General features: G+C 42.1%; 1 protein-coding gene across 1 annotated transcript; it reads left to right on the top strand.

Annotated features, from left to right (window-relative positions):
* The first annotated feature begins 752 nt into the window (after positions 1-752).
* On the top strand, positions 753-3,570 carry LOC145050606 (uncharacterized). Its single transcript, XM_078998829.1, has 5 exons — positions 753-1,446; positions 1,530-1,712; positions 1,784-1,965; positions 2,065-2,428; positions 2,900-3,570. The coding sequence occupies exons 1-5, from the start codon at positions 753-755 to the stop codon at positions 3,568-3,570; spliced, it is 2,094 nt and encodes a 697-aa protein (XP_078854955.1).
* The last annotated feature ends 15,797 nt before the right edge of the window (positions 3,571-19,367 follow it).

The following is a 19,367-nucleotide window of genomic DNA, read 5'->3' as shown; positions in this document are numbered from 1 at the left end:
TTGATAAGTTCTATCCCGCTTCAAGAGTATCAAGTCTTAGAAATGAGATTTGTGGAATCCGCCAAGGTCAAAATGAGACTTTCCATGATTATTGGGAGAGGTTCAACAACTTGTGCTATAGTTGCCCACAACACCAAATTCTAGAACAACTCCTCATTCAACACTTCTATGAGGGATTGTTACCAATGGAGAGATGAGTAGTTGATGCCTTAAGTGGTGGTGATTTATTTAGTAAAACTCCACAACAAACAAGATAACTTTTCAACACCATAGCCGCAAATTCTCAACAGTTTGGCCCGCGCTAAGACATGAAGAGAGACACACAACACAAAATCAATGAAGTGGGAAAATCAAATCTTGAGTCTCAAATCAAAGATCTAACCTCCATTGTCCAAAAGCTAGCCATGGGACAAGCTCCACAAATGATGGTTTGTGGAATATGTGCAACAATGGGACATCCTACGGATATGTGTCCCATCCTTCAAGAAGATGCGGAGCATGTGAATGCCATGGGAGAGTTCCAAAACTAACACAACAAGCCATATGGTTACCAAAATGCATATAATTCAAGTTGGAAGCCAAATCCCAACATGAGCTACAACCCAAGACCATTGCCTCAAAATGCATTGGTTAGACCATCCTATCCATCACCACAACCTCATTACCAACATCAAAAACCACACTATCAACCCAAACCGCACCCTCCACATCATCATCAACAACCTCCTTAATCTCAACCAAGTAGCTCCGGAATGTCTCTTGAAGACATTGTCACATCTTTAGCCACTAGTACCCAACAATTCCAAAAAGAGACAAGGACTAGTATCTCCAAACTTGAAGCACAAATGGGATATATAGTTACATCCATAAGCAAGTTGGAATCCCGTGGTAAACTCCCTTCTCAAACTGAAAAGAACCCTAATGTCTATGTGGTGACCTTGAGAAGTGGCAAACAAACCGGAGAAAATAGTTTGAAGAAGAAGCCGAGGGAAGAAGAGGAAGAAATAGAGATCATCCCCATTGAGGATCCCATAGCCAAGAATGACACACAAGCCGGAGCCCCAAAGAAGACTACTCCTCTAGTGACACCAATAGCCACTCACCCATCGTTCCCCTCCCGACTTGCAACTTCAAAGAAGAATATGGAGGAGAAAGAGATCTTGGACACCTTCCGAAAGGTGGAAGTAAACATCCCTTTACTTGATGCAATCAAACAAATTCCGAGATATGCAAAGTTCTTGAAGGAGCTTTGCACCAACAAGAGAAAGTTGAAAGGGAATGAGAAAATCTCGATGAATGAAAATGCATCCGCGGTTTTACAAGGAAGCTTCCACCCAAGTGTAAAGATCCCGGAATGTTCACGGTCCCTTGAAAGATTGGAGATGTCACCTTTAGTAGTGCTATGCTTGATCTTGGTGCCTCTATCAATGTCATGCCTTACTCGGTGTATGAATCATTGAATGTCGGACCCTTAAGTGAAAACGGTGTCATAATATCTCTTGCGGATAAATCAAGTGTCTTTCTTAAAGGTGTTTTGGAAGATGTCCTAGTGCAAGTAAACCGATTGGTCTTCCCGGCGGATTTCTATGTGATTGACCTAGATGAACAAGTATCCTCAAAATCGGGTATAATCTTACTTGGGCAACCATTCTTGAAGACGGCTAGAACAAAGATTGATGTGTATGCGGGAAGCTTAACAATGGAATTTGATGGTGAAACAATAAGTTTTAACATTTATGATGCTATGAGGTATCCTGTGATGTTTCATCTTTGTGCTTTATAGATGTTGTCAAACTGTTGACTCAAGAATTGTTCGAGTTGTGTGATGATGACATGTTGGAGATGGTTTTGAGCAAGGGGTTTGATTGTGCAAAATTAGCCAAGAAATTGAAGCTCTATTCGCTAGACCCCGAAATTGAAAGATTAGTCAATAATTTGGAGATCAAGAAGACCACCCAATTTAGTGTGAATCAAATTGAATTACCTCAAACTCACACGACATTTCCACCCTCCCTTGTCCAACCGCCGTACTTAGAATTGAAGGTCCTTCCTTAACATTTGAAGTATGCATACTTGGGTGACAACGAGACCCTTCCGGTCATCATTTCAACTCACCTAACCGAATTTGAAGAAGAGCAACTTCTTAAGGTGTTGAAGGAGCATAAAGAAGCCATGGGTTGGGCGATTGCGGATATCAAGGGATTGAGACCCTCCACTTGTATGCACAAGATCTTGATGGAGGATGAATGCAAGCCGAGTCGGGATGCACAAAGAAGATTGAACCCGCCAATGATGGAAGTTGTGAAGAAAGAGATATTAAAGCTTCTTGATGCGGGGATGATCTATCCAATCTCGGTTAGCAAGTGGGTGAGCCCGGTGCAAGTCGTTCCAAAGAAGACGGGAATCACGGTGGTCGAGAACAACAAAGGTATGATGGTCCCCACCTGTGTGCAAAACGGGTGGAGAGTATGTATTGACTACCGCAAACTCAATGCAAGCACAAGAAAAGATCATTTCCCATTGCCTTTCATTGACCAAATGTTAGAAAGGTTGGCGGGGAAATCTCATTATTATTGTCTCGACGGGTATTCCAGCTTTCACCAAATCCCAGTGGCACCAGAGGACCAAGAAAAGACAACATTTACATGTCCATTTGGTACTTTTGCATACCGGAGAATGCCATTTGGATTATGTAATGCCCCAGCCACTTTCCAACGTTGTATGGTTAGTATCTTTTCGGAATATGTTGAAAATATAATTGAAGTTTTCATGGATGACTTTACGGTATATGGAAACTCCTTTCAAGAGTGTTTGACCAATCTCACCAAAATTTTAAAAAGATGCATTGAAACAAATTTGGTTCTAAATTTTGAAAAATGCCATTTTATGGTGAGTCAAGGTCTCATTTTGGGTCACATTGTGTCAAAGAAAGGAATTGAGGTAGATAAGGCAAAAATCGATGTTATTCAAAGCTTACCTTACCCAACTTGTGTGCAGGAAGTTCGTTCTTTTTTAGGTCATGCCGGATTCTACCGAAGGTTCATCAAGGATTTTTCAAAGATAACACGACCAATGTGCCAACTCTTGCAAAAGGAGGTTGATTTCGAGTTCAATGAGGCATGCAAAGAAGCTTTTGACAAGCTCAAAGAGTTGCTTACATCCGCTCCCATCATGCAAGCACCAAATTGGGATCTCCCCTTTGAGATCATGTATGATGCAAGCAATTATGCGATAGGCGCCGTTTTGGGTGAAAAGAATGGGAGGGCCTCCCACGTGATCTATTATGCATCAAGGACACTAGACAATGCTCAAAGCAACTACTCTACCACGGAGAAGGAGCTATTAGCTATAGTGTTCGCCTTGGAGAAATTTAGACAATACCTACTTGGTACCAAGGTCATAGTGTATTCGGAACACGCAACACTTAAGTACTTGATGACGAAGAAAGACGTAAAGCCTAGACTCATCCGGTGGATTTTATTGTTACAAGAATTTGATTTGGAAATCCGAGACAAGAGCGGATGCGAGAACCTTGTTGCCGATCATCTAAGCTGGATCACTTCAAATTAAACTCCTCTCCCGTTGCGGGACGAGTTTCCGGATGAGCATCTCTTTTCCCTCACTCAATGTACTCCTTGGTATGCCGATATCGTTAACTTTTTGGTCACAAAGAGGTATCCCGACACATTCACACGTGCTCAAAAAGACAAGTTGAAAAGTGATGCAAAATACTACGTGTGGGATGAACCTTATTTGTGGAAACATTGTCCCGATCAAATCATTAGGTGATGTGTACCCCAATAAGAGCACCAATCCATTTTTCAATTCTCTCGTGAATTTGCTTGTGGGGGACACTTCGGACCTAGCCGGACCTTGAGAAAGGTCCTTGAGTGTGGATTATTTTGGCCAACCATGTCATGCGATTGTTACTTGTTTTGCAAAAGTTGTGAGCGGTGCCAAAGGACGGGAAACATTTCGCAAAAGAACCCGATGAGTTAAAAACTAACTTGAAGATCGATTAGATCTTTATAACAGGTAAAATAATAAATACGAAAACAGCGAATAACACAAGAATGGATCAAAGTGTGTCGAATGATTGATCAACAATCCTCAGCAGAGCTCGATAAAGAACTTCCGCTGTAGAGGATTTAGGGTTACAAGAACGATAAAGAAATAATGCTCTGATCTATCGTGATTATCTTTTCTATCGTTAACCTAATATGCATGCAAGCATATCAATATATACTAAACCCTATCAAGCTCTCGTTTGGACAGGCCCAAACCGGAGTTTACAAAACTGGACTAATAAACGAGCCCAATGGACGCAATACATCAAACCGCTACCCAACAATCTCCCCCTTTGCATCAAATTGGAGCGAGATTACTTCGTCTTCTTGCTTAGGCCAGCAGCGGGAACCTTCTTCTTGACAGTATCAAACAGACGTGAGATAAGCGCAAGGATCGTCTGTCTGAACCGAATGTACCATTGTATCATGTCGTCAAAATACTTGATATCATCCGCTGTATTTTCCTTGCATCTGTGGATGATCCCCAACACATGCTCTAGGCAAGCAGTGGTATAAAGATGTTTATCAGCTAAGGCAAAAAGACATTTCTGTCCTTCATTGCTAGTGAACATGACTGAGTTTCGCCTCGGGTCAATTTTGCCCATCTTCATCTGGTTCAGATCACTGGCCGAGCCAACAGGAGATATTGTTGGTTTCTTCTTGAAGACGTTTGCAATCTCCTGATCCATCAGTGCGACCTCCATGATATAGCACACCAGCATCCTCTTGAGATGGTCAATGATCGGACCATATTCAACTTCGTTGGTCAGAAGGATGTTGTGCAGGATGATCCAATCATGGGGATTGAGGTTCGGTAGATCTGCTAAAGAAATGGCATGTTCGGTCTTGGCAGATCCCCTAAGCACCTTGAACCGAATGTTAATGAACTTCCCTTCAGTGTACGGTTTCAAGACCCGAACGTTGATAATCTTCTGAGCGCTCCAGGTTTGATATTGGGGTTGAGCAGCCTTCAGATAGAATTCAATCAAGTCCCGATCAACCTGCGGATGAGGATGAGGGAACTCGGCAACGTTGGAGAAGGCGTGAAAGATGAACGCCTTTCGGGTCAGTGGCATGTCGAATTGAGAGTTGACGGAATTGAAACAGTCAAATGAGATAACTGGTTCCAGCCACAAGATGCTCGAAGTGTCGATTGCTTCTTTTATCATTCTCTCGAGAGTCCAAGCAGGAAAAAGAGTTTTCCTACTCTCGAGAAGGTCGTGGGCTTCTTTCTGTTTGCGTTCAGCTTCTTCAGCTTCTTTTGCCACACGAGCACTATCATCTGCATCATTGCGTCGACTTTTGCATTTCAACAAGTCGGCAATGGTTTCTTGGTCATCTTCCTCTTCATCCTCAATAATATTCTTGCCTTTGTCTTTCACACCCGAACCAGAGGCTTGGCCTACAGGAGGAGGTTCGGTTGTGTGAGTTGCCTTTGAGGAATGAGGTGGTTGAGATGCAGACTCCTTTTCTCCCCCTTGTTTCGGAATGGACACGAAATCGGGTAGCCCTTCAATTTTGCTTAACAGGTCTAGGGCAGGAGCGAGCTTCTCTGCAAGGGTACGCCTCACAGAATGATTAAGTATAGGATCATGTGCTTCGAGGATGTTGGAGATGGCTGAGTGGACATCCGAAACACACGTCTTGATGACCTCCCGTTCGGACCGAAGAGTGTCAATTTGTTGTTGAGAATGGGAGAGTTGAGCACTCTTGACTTTCAGGGCAGTGGTCTTCCTTGCCAAAACATCCATCAACGAGTTCTCGGCAGCCAAATCTTCTTGAAGCTTTGAGAGACGCTCGTCAATAGAAGCACGGAAGGCTGAGTTGTCGTCGGTGAGCAATTGACGAAGTGAAGCAAAGGACTTCAACTCAGTAGAGACAAACGTGGCCAACTGTTGAACAATGGGTTCCAACGTAGTCTTGGTGGCATTAGCACTCTCCTGTAAAGACTTTAACAGGGCAGAGGCATCAGAAAATAGTTTATCGACTTTTTCGGTCGCAGCCTGACAGGCTTTCGTTGAGGCATCGATGGCGGTGGTTGCAGAAGCGATAAAATCTTGCTGAGCCCTTGAGAACGCATCAATAAGCTTCTGAATTACAGCTTCAGAGAGTGATGATTGAGACGTGGAAGAAGAGGCAATGAGCAAGTCGACCTTGTCATGGAGCTCCTTAAGATGTTTCTTTGTGACCAGAGCGTCATCATCATCATCGCTCTGCACTTGAAACGGACCGAAGTAGACCGAATCAAACGTCATGTTTTCCCCGCCAAGGAAAGTGTCGTCTCCGTCAGAGGCGTGACCGGGAGATGGTGGTGGTGGTGAAGCTGGTGGTACAGTGGTATGGGTAGGTTCGGGTTAGGTTGTTTCGGGTGTAGGTGTAGGGGTAGGTTCGGGTGCTTTTTGGGTTTCGGTTGTGTTTATGGTTTCGGGTGCTGGTGGAGGTTCGGTTGCATCAGTATGAACCCTCGTATCAGATACGTTGGCTCTAACATTTGCAGTGGTTGTTGTAGTGGCGTCGGTGAATATTGGTGGTGGCATTGGGATTGAGGTGTTTGGAATGTGGGTAAAGGGGTTTATGGTGGGAATGGAAGTAGGAATAGTTTTAAGAGGAGAGGGAATTGGAGAAGGAGGGATTTGAATCTCAGGGGTAGGTGATCTGGGTGGTGTGTTGCCTCGTGGAGAGCCGTCAGAATCCGAACTCTCACCCTCTGACTCACTGGATGACGAAGCGATTACCAGCTTTCTCCTGGGTTGAGTTTTTCGCCTCTTTTTCTGCGGAGACTGAGCAACTTTTGTGAGTTTCCTCTTCTTAGGAGAAGGGCCTTTAGCCCCTTTCGCCACCTGTTTCCCTTTGTCAGCCTTCTTGCCTCTCGGAGCAGGCTTGTCAGCGTCATGGATCGACTTCAACATCTCCGGTGTGAGATCCCTCGGACCAGAACGCTTGAATTCTTTGTAGGTTCTGATAATCCGGCTGTCAGCTGGAACGCCAGCATACATAGATTCCGGAATGGAACCATTGAAGGGAAATTTGGAAGCATCTGAGACGATGATCTTCATGGTATGAAATGTACCAATCGAAGACATCGGAGCACCGACGACAGTGGGGACGTTGTACTTGTCCATCACCCACTTCGTAATCAAGGTCCAAAACCTAGCATAAGACACCTCTGAATGCCGTGAAGAAGAGGAGAGACTCTGGATGAGTTGTTGCCAAAGAACAAACCCATAATCGACATTGATGCCATTGTAGATACCATACAAGATGGACAGAAAAAGTCGACTGGAACCATCAGAGCCAGAACTCCTTTCAGAAAGGCCTTTGAATAACATAGTGAACATCCCGTTCCACTGTGGCGGCAAGCACGACTTCTTGAATTTGGCGACGGAAGTAAGCGCCTCCGTATAACCCATGTTGTAGAACATATTCAACAGGTGCCCCATTGGAATTGTCTCTGGATTAACCCTCGTAGGGTCAGCTTCAAACCCTTACAGGGAGCAAAATCGTTGCTTGGAAATCGACGCTTTGTGATGAGAAATTTCAAAGAAGATCCTGTCAACCACTTTGTCGTAATGAGCAGTCGCATAGATTTGCGACAGGAACTCCATTGGAACTGATTCCACCCTTGAAAGTGCAGGAGCAATCGGCAAAAACTTCAAACACTCGATGATGGGGAACATGTAGGAATCATAAGCATGAGGGGTTAAATCGATAATGAGGCATTGTTGAGGGCGAATGGGAAGAATGTGGGATGTTGCGTGAACAGAAGACGAATATGCCATTGTTGAAGAGAGTGAAGAAGATGATGAACAGTTAGGGTTCAGGGATTTCTTGCGCTCTAGGAATTTTACTTGCAGTAAAGAGGTAAATGGTAGAGGATGTCGCCTTTTATACTGGGGTTTAAGGAGAGAGAAAGATCTTCCCAAATCTTCTATCGAAATACGAAGGGTTTTCCGGAATTTGACTGATGCGTGACAGTTAGGGTAACAGATGATCACGCATGAGAGAGAGTGTCAGATCCCTAAGAACACGCCTCCCATCAAGCGCCGTTTGGAGATAAACCGTTTCAGATTCACACGCGCCCTTTCTGTGCCATTTAGAGAAGAACCGTTTCAAATTCACACACGCGTCTGCGACGTCATTTGGAGATTAGACGTTTCAAATTCGCACGCGTTCTCTTTTACCGCCGTTTGAAATCAAATCGATTGAACTACCGCCTGAGTCAGCAAGTCTTCATCTTATCCCTTTAAAGTGTAACGGTATCTTTTGAACAATGGTCCCACGTGGATGAAAATTGACCACAACTTATATTTAACCACCAATCCAATGAAAAAGCCTGTAATTATTAGAACCAGAATTTTGGAAAATCAAAGATTTTCGTGCTAAGGGTGTAAAAGAAAAGAAATAAAGCAATCCTTTTTAGGAAAAATTGTGATGTCAATAAAGACATGAAACAAATGATCCCGGGCACGAATCTCTTCCTTCAAAGTCAAGAGAGACCTTAAAGTGTTAGTGTGGTTTCCCGTTGAATAACGATCAAACACTTATTAAGAAGTGTTGAAAGGCTTCTTTTAATTAAACTTTTTAGGGTGGCTTTTGCTTTGATTCAACAGTCCTAATCTTGAAATAAGATAGAAAGTGAACAAAGTACTTGTGAGACCGGTGTAGTCTGTTGAACAAGTAGGTTTGTAATAATTTTAAATTAGCTGGGAAATATAAAATCTCAACAAAAAATGAAAAACTGGATCCCAAGGGAGAAATGTTATGGTTTTTAACAATTTCATAGGAATCACACAAAATAAAAATTTGAGATTTCATGAAGATACGTCCGTCAATTCATTAGTGAAAACTAGAACAAATTAATTGTGCACCGTCAATTCATGATTGGGTATTGAATTTTGGGTTTCACTCAGCTCGTAGTGGCACGAAACTAAGATCATAAACGCAGTTTTTGAGTAACCATAAACCTTAGTGGTAATTTCTGAGAGTCTCAAGGGTTACGTTTGTGAAACGAATTTAATGGAGAAATGCAATAGAGATGGTGTAAGAAATCAAAGTACCTCTGCTGTGAAAAATAGGACCAAGTAGAAAACTCTTATCTCATGTGAGAAGAGAGTTAGGTAGCTCACGATTAGAATAAATGTGGTAGCCTAATTGGGAAGACAAGGTTTGTGTATACCAAGTCATTAAGGCTATTATTCAGAATCTGATGAGGCTTTGGGCACATACAGCAGCATGCTTCTAGGGACACTTAACTAATTCAACAATTTCCCCATAAACAAACACACAAGTAAAATTAAAGCCAAAAAGAAAATAAAGAACAATATATTTTTGGAGTTTTTGATATTAAAAAAAATTAAATGTTAGATAAATAAAAAAAACTGAGAAAGAAAATAAAAAGATAAAAAACTTTGGAACCGAACCCGAGCGTTCGGTTGATTTCGATTGTGAAAAATTTTGGAAAACCGAACCCGAGCGTTCGGTTGGTTTCGGTTTTGAAAAATTTTGAAAAACCGAACCCGAGCGTTCGGTTGGTTTCGGTTTTGAAAAATTTTGGAAAACCGAACCCGAGCGTTCGGTTGGTTTTGGTTTTGAAAAATTTTGAAAAACCGAACCCGAGCGTTCGGTTGGTTTCGGTTTTGAAAATTTTTGGAAAACCGAACCCGAGCGTTCGGTTGGTTTCGGTTTTGAAAATTTTTGGAAAACCAAAGAAATTAGACTTTCAAAAAGGAAATACTTTTGACAATAAGATAAATAATTTTGGAACAATTGTACATAAAATTTACAGCCAAGAAAACTACCTTTAATTGATGAGCGAAAGGCAGATTATCCAACCGAACCCAAACGTTCGGTCTATTTCGCTTCTTACGTTTGAGTTTGAAAGGTAGTTTGTGGTACTGAATCTGATTCCATCATACCTAGCCCTTGTAGAATTTTGTTGAACGGCGCTTCAGGAAGGGCTTTGGTGAAGACATCAGCCAGTTGATCAGTGGTTCTAACAAAGTGAATTTCAACGTTTCCATCTTCCACATGATCTTTAATGAAGTGATACCTCAGTGCTATGTTCTTAGTCTTTGAGTGTTGCACTGGGTTATGACAGATCCTAATTGCACTTTCAGAGTCACAATATAGTGGGATCTTTTTCATATTGAGTCCATAGTCTCGGAGTTGACTCTGGATCCAAATCACTTGAGAAGTACAGGATGCAGCTGCAATGTATTCTGCTTCAGCTGTAGACAAAGACACACACGATTGTTTCTTTGATTGCCAGCTAACCAACTTCCCGTCAAGGAATTGGCAGCCGCCAGTGGTGCTTTTCCTGTCTAGTCCACAACCTCCAAGGTCTGCATCTGAGTAGGCCTGAACGAAGAAGCCTGAGTTGGATGGATACCATAGACCTAAAGAGGTAGTTCGCTTGAGATATCGTAGAATGTTCTTCACTACAAGCATGTGAGGTTCGCGTGGGTTCGCCTAAAATCTAGCACAGTAACAAACATAGAACATTATGTCAGGCCTGCTAGCAGTAAGATACATCAGAGAACCGATCATCTGGCGATAAAGTGTAATATCAACTGCCGGTTTATCCAAGGATGGAGTGAGCTTGGTGTCGAACGCCATGGGAACTTTTAGTTTTGAATCTCCCATCATGCCGAATTTTGCAAGGAGAGTCTTCGTGTAAGCTTCCTGATTAATAAAGATGCCTTCGGGTCCTTGTCTAATATTTAAACCAAGGAAAAAGTTAATTGGACCCATTGAGCTCATTTCAAATTTAGTCTCCATCCGCTTTCTGAATTCAGCTGTTAAGCTGGGATTCGTAGAGCCAAAGATGATATCATCGACGTAAATTTGAACAATCATAAGGTGGTTACCTTCCTTCTTACGAAAGAAGGTTGGGTCAATTGAACCTTGTTTGAATTTGGACATCTTTAAAAACTTTGTCAGCGTTTCATACCAGGCTCTCGGAGCTTGTTTCAGTCCATACACGGCTTTGTCCAAAATATAACAATGATTAGGATACCTTTCATTTACGAATCCAGGAGGTTGCTCCACGTACACTGTTTCTTCAAGTTCTCCATTGAGAAAAGCACACTTGACGTCCATTTGGTAGACTTCAAAGTTTTTGTGTGCAGCATAGGCGAGGAATATTCTAACGGATTCCAGCCTAGCTACAGGAGCGAAAGTCTCTTCATAGTCAATTCCTTCCTCCTGAACCAGACGTGCTTTGTTTCGTATCACGTTCCCTTCCTTGTCCATTTTGTTCCTGAAGACCCATTTGATACCAACAACTAAAGCATCTGGAGGAGTTGGAATGAGTCGCCAAACTTTGTTCCTTTCGAATTCATTCAGTTCGTCTTGCATAGCTTTAACCCAATCGGAGTGATCAAGAGCAGTGTTAACTGTCTTTGGTTCAACTTTTGAGACGAAGGAGTTAAACATATAGAATTCTACTTTTGAAAACAAGGAAGTTTGTTTTGCCTTGAGTTGTGATCGGGTCAGAACTTTTTCAGATACATTACCAACAACCTGGGAGACAGGATGATCTCTGGTCCATTTGACGAGAGGAGGGTAGTTTGGATCAAAGGTTGGATCCAATTCAGCGTTTACCATCTCTTCTAGTTCGGATTGACTTTCATAGTCGTAAGACATATCTATATTCTCCCCCTCGACAGATAAGCTTTCTGGTGTGTCTTGAGTTTCTGGAGCTACAGAGGTTTCGGGTGGTGCTGAGCTTTCGGGTACCACTGGACTTTCGTTTGGTGTGGCACATTCGGTTGGTGAAGTGCGTTCTGGAGCAGCTTGAGAACTGTTCTCCCCCTCGACATGTGAGCTCGCCTGTGATGACGAAGATGGATCCTCCCCCTCAACTGAAGCATTGTGCTGTGGAGAGTCGTCAGAATTAGATCCTCCTTCATTCATTCTCTTTGCAGCATCATTGACAAGTTGCTTCAGATGATCTACCTTGTTGTCGGCTGCGCTGGCTTCTGAGAGAGTGGCCTTCTCTAGTTCATCAAATAACTCGACGAACTTCTAAAAGAGGTTTGCGATAGAGGCGGTGACTTGGCCAGTTTGAGGAAAGATTTCTCCAGATGTGTCTTTGTTGGCCTTTAGCTTTTTGACATAGCTATCATCAAAAGTCACGTAATAAGTTTCTTCTATTTTCCTCGAGCGCTTGTTTAATACCCTGTACGCTTTAGAAGTTAGAGAATATACCAGAAATATCCCCTCGTCGGCTTTGACATCAAACTTGTTGCGGTGTTCTTTAGAATTGAAGATGAAACACCGTGAACCGAACACATGGAAAAACTTGACATTTGGCTTCCTGTTGTTGATGATCTCATAAGGAGTGATAGTGAAGCGCTTATTGAGATATGACCTGTTCTGTGTAAAACAAGCAACAGAAATAGCATCAGCCCAAAAATATAAAGGTAAGGAAGCGAAACTTAGCATGGTTCGGGCCGCTTCACACAAAGATCGGTTTCGTCTTTCGACAATTCCGTTTTGTTGAGGAGTGTAGGGAGCTGAGAAGTTATGACTGGTTCCCTTTTCGGCCAAGAATTCTTCGAATTCTTTATTTTTGAACTCCAGCCCATTATCGCTCCTGATGTTGCGAACGACTTTCTTCAGATGTACTTCAACCTGCTTAATGAACGTCTTCAGTTTGAGAGTCACTTCAGATTTTTGCTTCAGAAAGAACACCCATGTAAAACGCGAAAATTCATCAACAATAACAAGAATGTACTTGCTACCACCGATACTTTCGATAGATGATGGACCACACAAATCAATATGAAGTAACTCTAGTGGTTCAACAACTTTAGTGTTTATTATAGATGGATGACTTTGACGACTCTGCTTCCCCATTTCACATGCAGCACACAAATGTTCTCTATCGTACTTGAGCAATGGAAGACCTCGAACATGACCTCCAGTGACAAGTTTGTTGATATCCTTAAAGTTGAGATGAGAGAGCCTTTGGTGCCACAACCAGCTTTCGTCAGATTGTGCTTTGGATAACATGCAGATAGCTGGGTTCCCTTTGATAGGTTTGAGGTTCAGGGGAAACATCTCACCTTTACGCTCTGATTTGAGAATAACTCTTTTCGTCTTCTTCTCAATTATTTTAGAACCCTCATCGTCGAATGAAACTTTGAGACCGGTACCTCCAACAAGCTGAGATACACTAATGAGGTTATGTTGTAGTCCTTCCACGTATGCAACCTTCCTAATCGTGAAATCACCGTTTGTAATCATTCCATAGCCTTTTATAGTGCCGAAGGAGTTGTTCCCGAACTTGACATTTCCACCGTTTGAAAGAGACCTGTATTCCCTTAGCTCTTCCTTCCTTCCTGTCATGTGACGCGAGCAGCCACTGTCAATGTACCATTCTTCGTCAAACTGCTCGTCACTGATAACCTGCAAAAATTAAGCAGATTTAGGAACCCAAAGTTTCTTGGGTCCTCGTGAGCCTTTCACAGGAACAGGAATAGTAAGAGAGATGTCAACAATATATGTTCTTTTTATTAGTGTTGTTTCTTCTTTCTTTTTGATGGTGAAAACTTTAATTTTATTGGGATTCGTTGCTTTTGGTTTGGACTCTGGTTTAACTGATGAAACCTTCAGTTTTCCTTTCAGTTCAGTTGATGATTGAGGTTTTTTAGAGTGAACAGAATGGAATTTAGAACGAGGTGGAGAGGAATTAGAAGCATTTGAAGAATTAGAAGAGTTAGAATGAGAGAACTTTGACTGAGATGACTTCTTGACTTGAGATTCTAGGTGACCCTTTTGCTTTTGATCATTGGTGGGACCGAACCTAGAATTTTGATCTCTTTTGTTCTCTGAACCGAACCTTTGCTTTCGGTTGATGTTGTTTTCTGAACCGAACCTCTGCTTTCGGTTGATGTTATTTTCTGAACCGAACCTCTGCTTTCGGTTGTTGTTGCTCTCTTGTGATTCAACAGGACTTTTCTCTGACTTTAAGTTCCTGTCATGATGTGAGAAATAGGCATTTTGAGATTGCCAAAACTGTTTTCTTTCAGAGAGATTCTTCTTGTATCTCTGATTCCTTTGCTGTTTTTGATTTCTCATCTGCTTCGGTTGATGATGGATATTGGCTTTTGGTTTTTGTTTTCCTTTAGCTGGTTCACTCTGAACTGATGATGTTTCGCTTAAAGGAGTGACTTCTTTTGCAGGAATTCCTTTTTCTTGAGGAACATCTTTTGTACCACTAGTACTTGGCACATCGAAGCTATCAGGCTTATTCAAAGGTTCTGGTACATATCTGCCTTTGCTTTTCCATGAAGTCCTTTCAGATAGACCTACCATTTCATCAGCATTTTCGATGGGAGTTGACCAGAAGAACTCGTCGCAGCCATCAGCATTGTCTTCGTTTACAATGACTGTGAGTTCAGCAGTCTGATGTTCGGTTACGCCTGTGACCTTATACACCTGATTTGGAGTGGTTCTAACATTTTGATATACTACTGCCTTTTCTGCAAGGATCGGGGACTTTTTTTGGGACAAACGAGCAAACTCCACTGAATTTTCTGAGATGAGATTCTTGTGGTTTTCGGGTTCGCGCTTAACAAATTTTGAACAATCAACTGTGTCCTATACAGAAATTTCACTCATATTGTCGTCCTCATTAAGCTCATATGCATTTTCAACATCAATTTTATTTTCTGAGCTCAAGTTGGCATTCAACGAGTCAAATTTTTGTATGGTTTCGGTCCTCAGTTTAAGTTTATCATTTTCATCCAAAAGGTTTTTAAGCATGTCCTTATGGTCCTTGGACTTTATGAAAGATTCGATTTTGTCTAGTCCATACATATACGTCGGATTAACATCCTCAGACGAAATAACACTTTCACAATTATAAAGACGTTTAGCAATCAAACTCAAGGAAGGGTAAAATCATGCGATGAATCTTTTGTCCTATTTCACAGTCCAAATGAAGCTGAGTGATTATAGTATAAAGACGTTTAGCAATAAAAAAAAAACATTTCTCTGTTTTAAAAGCTTTAAATTGTCTCTTTGCAAATAAATGTTTTCATCTTTTATTTTGATTAACTCCGACTCCTTCAGTTCGATCCACATCCTCCGTTCCTCACTCTTTGAAGATACCCTGCTTATTTGGTCAGTTAGGTTAGAATTGGTGACTCGAGTTTGAGTTAAACTACTGTCTAGATGAGAGATTCTTGAATTAACACTTTTTAATTCTTTTTCGTATGAGCATTGTGGGACTTTGAATGAAACAAAAACGGATTGTACCTTCTTGATCAGTTCATCAAGTTCGTTGAACTGCACGCTGAGCGGTTTTGCTGTGAAGCACAAGTCCTCTCGCTCCTTTGCGTGTCCATTCCCACCATCAGTGTTGTATCCCCTCATATGAGATACATCAGATACCATCAAGCATTTGCCCCCGCTATTCTCATCTTTCGCCACATAAGCCTTTCCATGAGAAGGCTTCCTTCATCTTCAGAGTCGGTTGACCAGACCTCCACGCCACCGAACTCATCATTCGCTACCGAACCCTGCACAATTAAAGCATTCATAGAAGGGTTAGCAGTGGATTTCTTCTTCTGATCTCATCCAACTTTCTCTACAACAAATCTTCTTCATCGTTTTCCTCATCCTTTTCTGCCATTTTCTTGAGGACACAATCTTTTGCATAGTGGTTCTTTCCTCCACAGTAATAGCAGCTCACTCCCGAATCTCCTTCAGCTTTCGGTTCCTTCTTTGATTCTTCTGCCTTCGGTTCATCTTTGACCTTTTCAGAACTATAACTTCCCTGCCAATTTCTATTCTTATTTGTGGGAAATCTTTTCTTGATGAACGTCTTGGGGTTTGACACCATCATAGCATAGTCTTCCGAAGTGAGGTCATAGTCCTCCAAGTTGAGGTCTTCTTCTTCCATCACCGCTTTGCTTTTGGACAAAAGGGCCAACAAACCCAAGCTTGAGACCACGTTTTTCTCCTGTAACACGATCTTTTCTTGAGATTTCAGGATGCCCACCAGTTTCGCCAAAGAGTAGGATTTGAATTACTCATGCGCTTTAACTGTGGACACTACAGCTCTCCACTCAGATCTGAGGCCGTTCAAAAACGTAACCTTCTGCTCAATTAGCTTCCTTTCAATGTGATGTTTAATCATTTTGCTAAGAAGATGATTGAAGCGATCGAACGTTTGAGTCACGGTTTCTTCGGCTCCCTGCTTGAATTCACCAAACTCAGACAAGAGTAAGGTTTGAATGGAGTGTTCAAGATCTTCGTCCGTAGAATACAATTCTCGTAGCCTGTCTCATATTTCTTTTGCAGTTGTGCATGAACTCACCAGCCTGAAAGTATCAGATTGAAGAGCGAATCTGATTAATCTCAATGCTTTGATATTGCACTGAAATTTATCTTTTTCGTCTTGAGCAATATCTTTAACGTCTTTCAAAAGATCATTATACTCCTTCTGAGTTTTAATAATCCTTGAAGTTGCTGAATGAGCAAAGGGTCCAGATACTATTGCTTCCCAGATGAGGTATCCATTGTCCTCAGATCCTATAACATAGTCTTCAAAGTGATGTGCCCAGACTCCATAATCATGGGTGTAAAGGATGGGAATCTTCGTTGTTGATCCAATGCTGTTCGAAATATTAATGGGATTGGATTGCGACTCGTCCATGCTTGATCAAATAACCTGTTAAAAGATCAGACTTGTAATGTATTAAATTAGGGCAAAACAATAAATATCGAGTTACGTCAATTATGGGATGACGGCTCAATAAATATCAGTAAATGCGGAATAACCCTAATCGAAACCTTTTTCACAGAAAAGAAGTGTATGAATTACACAGCCTCCTGCTCTGATACCAATTGATGAGTTAAAAACTAACTTGAAGATCGATTAGATCTTTATAACAGGTAAAATAATAAATACGAAAACAGCGAATAACACAAGAATGGATCAAAGTGTGTCGAATGATTGATCAACAATCCTCAGCAGAGCTCGATAAAGAACTTCCGCTGTAGAGGATTTAGGGTTACAAGAACGATAAAGAAATAATGCTCTGATCTATCGTGATTATCTTTTCTATCGTTAACCTAATATGCATGCAAGCATATCAATATATACTAAACCCTATCAAGCTCTCGGTTGGACAGGCCCAAACCGGAGTTTACAAAACTGGACTAATAAACGAGCCCAATGGACACAATACATCAAACCGCTACCCAACAGAACCAAATGCCCCAAAATCCAATCCTCGTTTGCGAAAATTTTGACGTATGGGGGATTGATTTCATGGGCCCATTTCCCATCTCATTTGGCTACGTTTATATTTTGCTCGCGGTTGACTATGTTTCTAAATGGGTTGAGGCCAAAGGCACAAGATCAGACGATGCCAAAACGGTTATCGAGTTTTTAAAGTCTAATGTTTTTGCGAGATTTGGTGTGCCTAGAGCTTTGATTAGTGATCGAGGGACGCATTTTTGTAACAAGATGATGGAGGCTTTATTGAAGAAGTACAACGTGACCCACCGTGTTTCAACAACCTATCACCCTCAAACGAACGGTCCAGCAGAGGTTTCGAATCGTGAAGTGAAGAGTATACTTGAGAAAACAGTGAATCCCTCAAGAAAAGACTGGATTTTGAGGATTGATGATGCCTTGTGGGCCTATCGGACCACGTACAAGACCCCGATAAGAATGTCCCCGTTTTGGTTGGTCTTTGGAAAGACATGCCATCTTCCTGTGGAATTGGAACACCGTGCCTTTTGGGCGGTTAAACAATGCAACTTCAACATCGATGAGGCGGGAAGGCATAGGAAGCTTCAACTCCAAGAGTTGGAGGAGTTGAGAAATGACTCCTATGAAAACTCAAGAATTTACAAGGAAAGGACAAAGCTTTTCCATGACAAGTCCATTACCCGCAAACATTTCGAGCCGGGACATAGGGTTTTTCTTTATCATTCGCGATTGAAATTATTTCCAGGAAAATTGAGGTCAAGATGAATAGGTCCGTTTGTTGTGTTAAAAGTCTTTGAGCATGGTGCGGTTGAAATTCAAAGTGAAGAAACAGGGAAAATCTTTAAAGTCAATGGGCATCGAATGAAACCTTTCTATGAAGGTTTTAATGCAAATGTCTTAGAAGTCATCCAATTGGATGCCTCGGTGTACTGAAATCAAGAGGGAAGCACGTCTCGCCAAAGACGTTAAAGAGGGGCATTTTTGGAAAACTAAAGTTTTCATCTTTTCTAGTTCCGAATAAATGTCGTAGATGGTTCATTTTTGGATTTAACATCTCTTCTTCTTCCTTCTTGAGATAAAAGAATGTTGGATTTAAAGACTCAGTGTTCGTATTGGTCAAAGAGCTAAAAAAAATTTGGCGAAAATATGTCACGCGGTCCGCGTGTACTCAAACTTCCGTCCGCGTGTTTATTAACACGGACCGCGTGTAGTCCCTCAAGTGTCTGCGTCCATTATCAGCAAACAGAAGAGTTTCATTCTTATTCACGCGGTCCACGTGTACTCGAGCTTCCGTCCACGTGTTTATTAACACGGACCGCGTGTTGCCTCCTGAACTGTCCGCGTCCATTTTCGAAGATCAGAATGTATCAGGTGAACTCACACGGACCGCGTGTACTCGCAGTCGCGTCCGCATGAGTTGTTGACCGACGTTGACTAAGTTGTTGACCAAGTTTGACCACGTCCATAACCCCCAAAAACCCCAGCCGTCCCTTCTTCCTTCCCACTTCTTCTTCTTCCTTCCTCTAAACTCCATTAGAGCACTCCCATCTCCACCACTAAAACTCATTTTCCCGTCAAACCGCCGGTCGGAATTTCGCGAGACCACCGCCATTCTTCACCAAATTCAGAGCTCTACAAACCCCACTAAAAAACTGGTCCGATCTATTGCTATATCTCGGGGCGCCACCACCACTCCATCGCCACTTTCTGGCCAACTCCGTCCACCTCTCGTGATTCCGAAACCACCATTGTACTCCTCTTGGACAAGGCTACAAACCCCACCAAAAATATTTCCCAAAGCTCGGGGAAATTTCGCTAGAATTTCAAGCCATTGCCGGATTCATCGGGTTTTCCCGGTAAATTGCTCTTCCCGGGATATTGAACAAAAGCTTAAAGCTTGGGGTGGACAGTTGCAAGATTGTCAAATCCCAAATTTTCGCGCGCAAATTTTGAACTTTCAACAAAAACGGTGATTATTTTTCGTGCAGGAAGTCCATGTCTACATCTAGGAAGCGCCCGACTGCTACCCAAGGCAAAGCCCCAGCAAGAAATCAAAGCGATGCTCCCGA

Source organism: Lactuca serriola, chromosome 5 (assembly GCF_051521515.1).
Source record: "Lactuca serriola cultivar US96UC23 chromosome 5, Lser_US96UC23_V15, whole genome shotgun sequence".
NCBI classification, from domain to species: Eukaryota; Viridiplantae; Streptophyta; class Magnoliopsida; order Asterales; family Asteraceae; genus Lactuca; species Lactuca serriola.
The sequence above is the reverse complement of the archived record's forward strand: the minus strand, read 5'-3'. Positions and strand labels throughout refer to the sequence as shown.

Excerpts from the sequence above, each read along its gene's own strand:
- LOC145050606 (XM_078998829.1), top strand. The coding sequence starts at position 753 with ATGTCTCTTGAAGACATTGTCACATCTTTAGCCACTAGTACCCAACAA. Across the intron at positions 1,713-1,783 it reads CTTAACAATGGAATTTGATG|ATGTTGTCAAACTGTTGACT; the intron begins GTGAAACAATAA and ends TGTGCTTTATAG. Across the intron at positions 2,429-2,899 it reads GGTGGTCGAGAACAACAAAG|GTCTCATTTTGGGTCACATT; the intron begins GTATGATGGTCC and ends TGGTGAGTCAAG.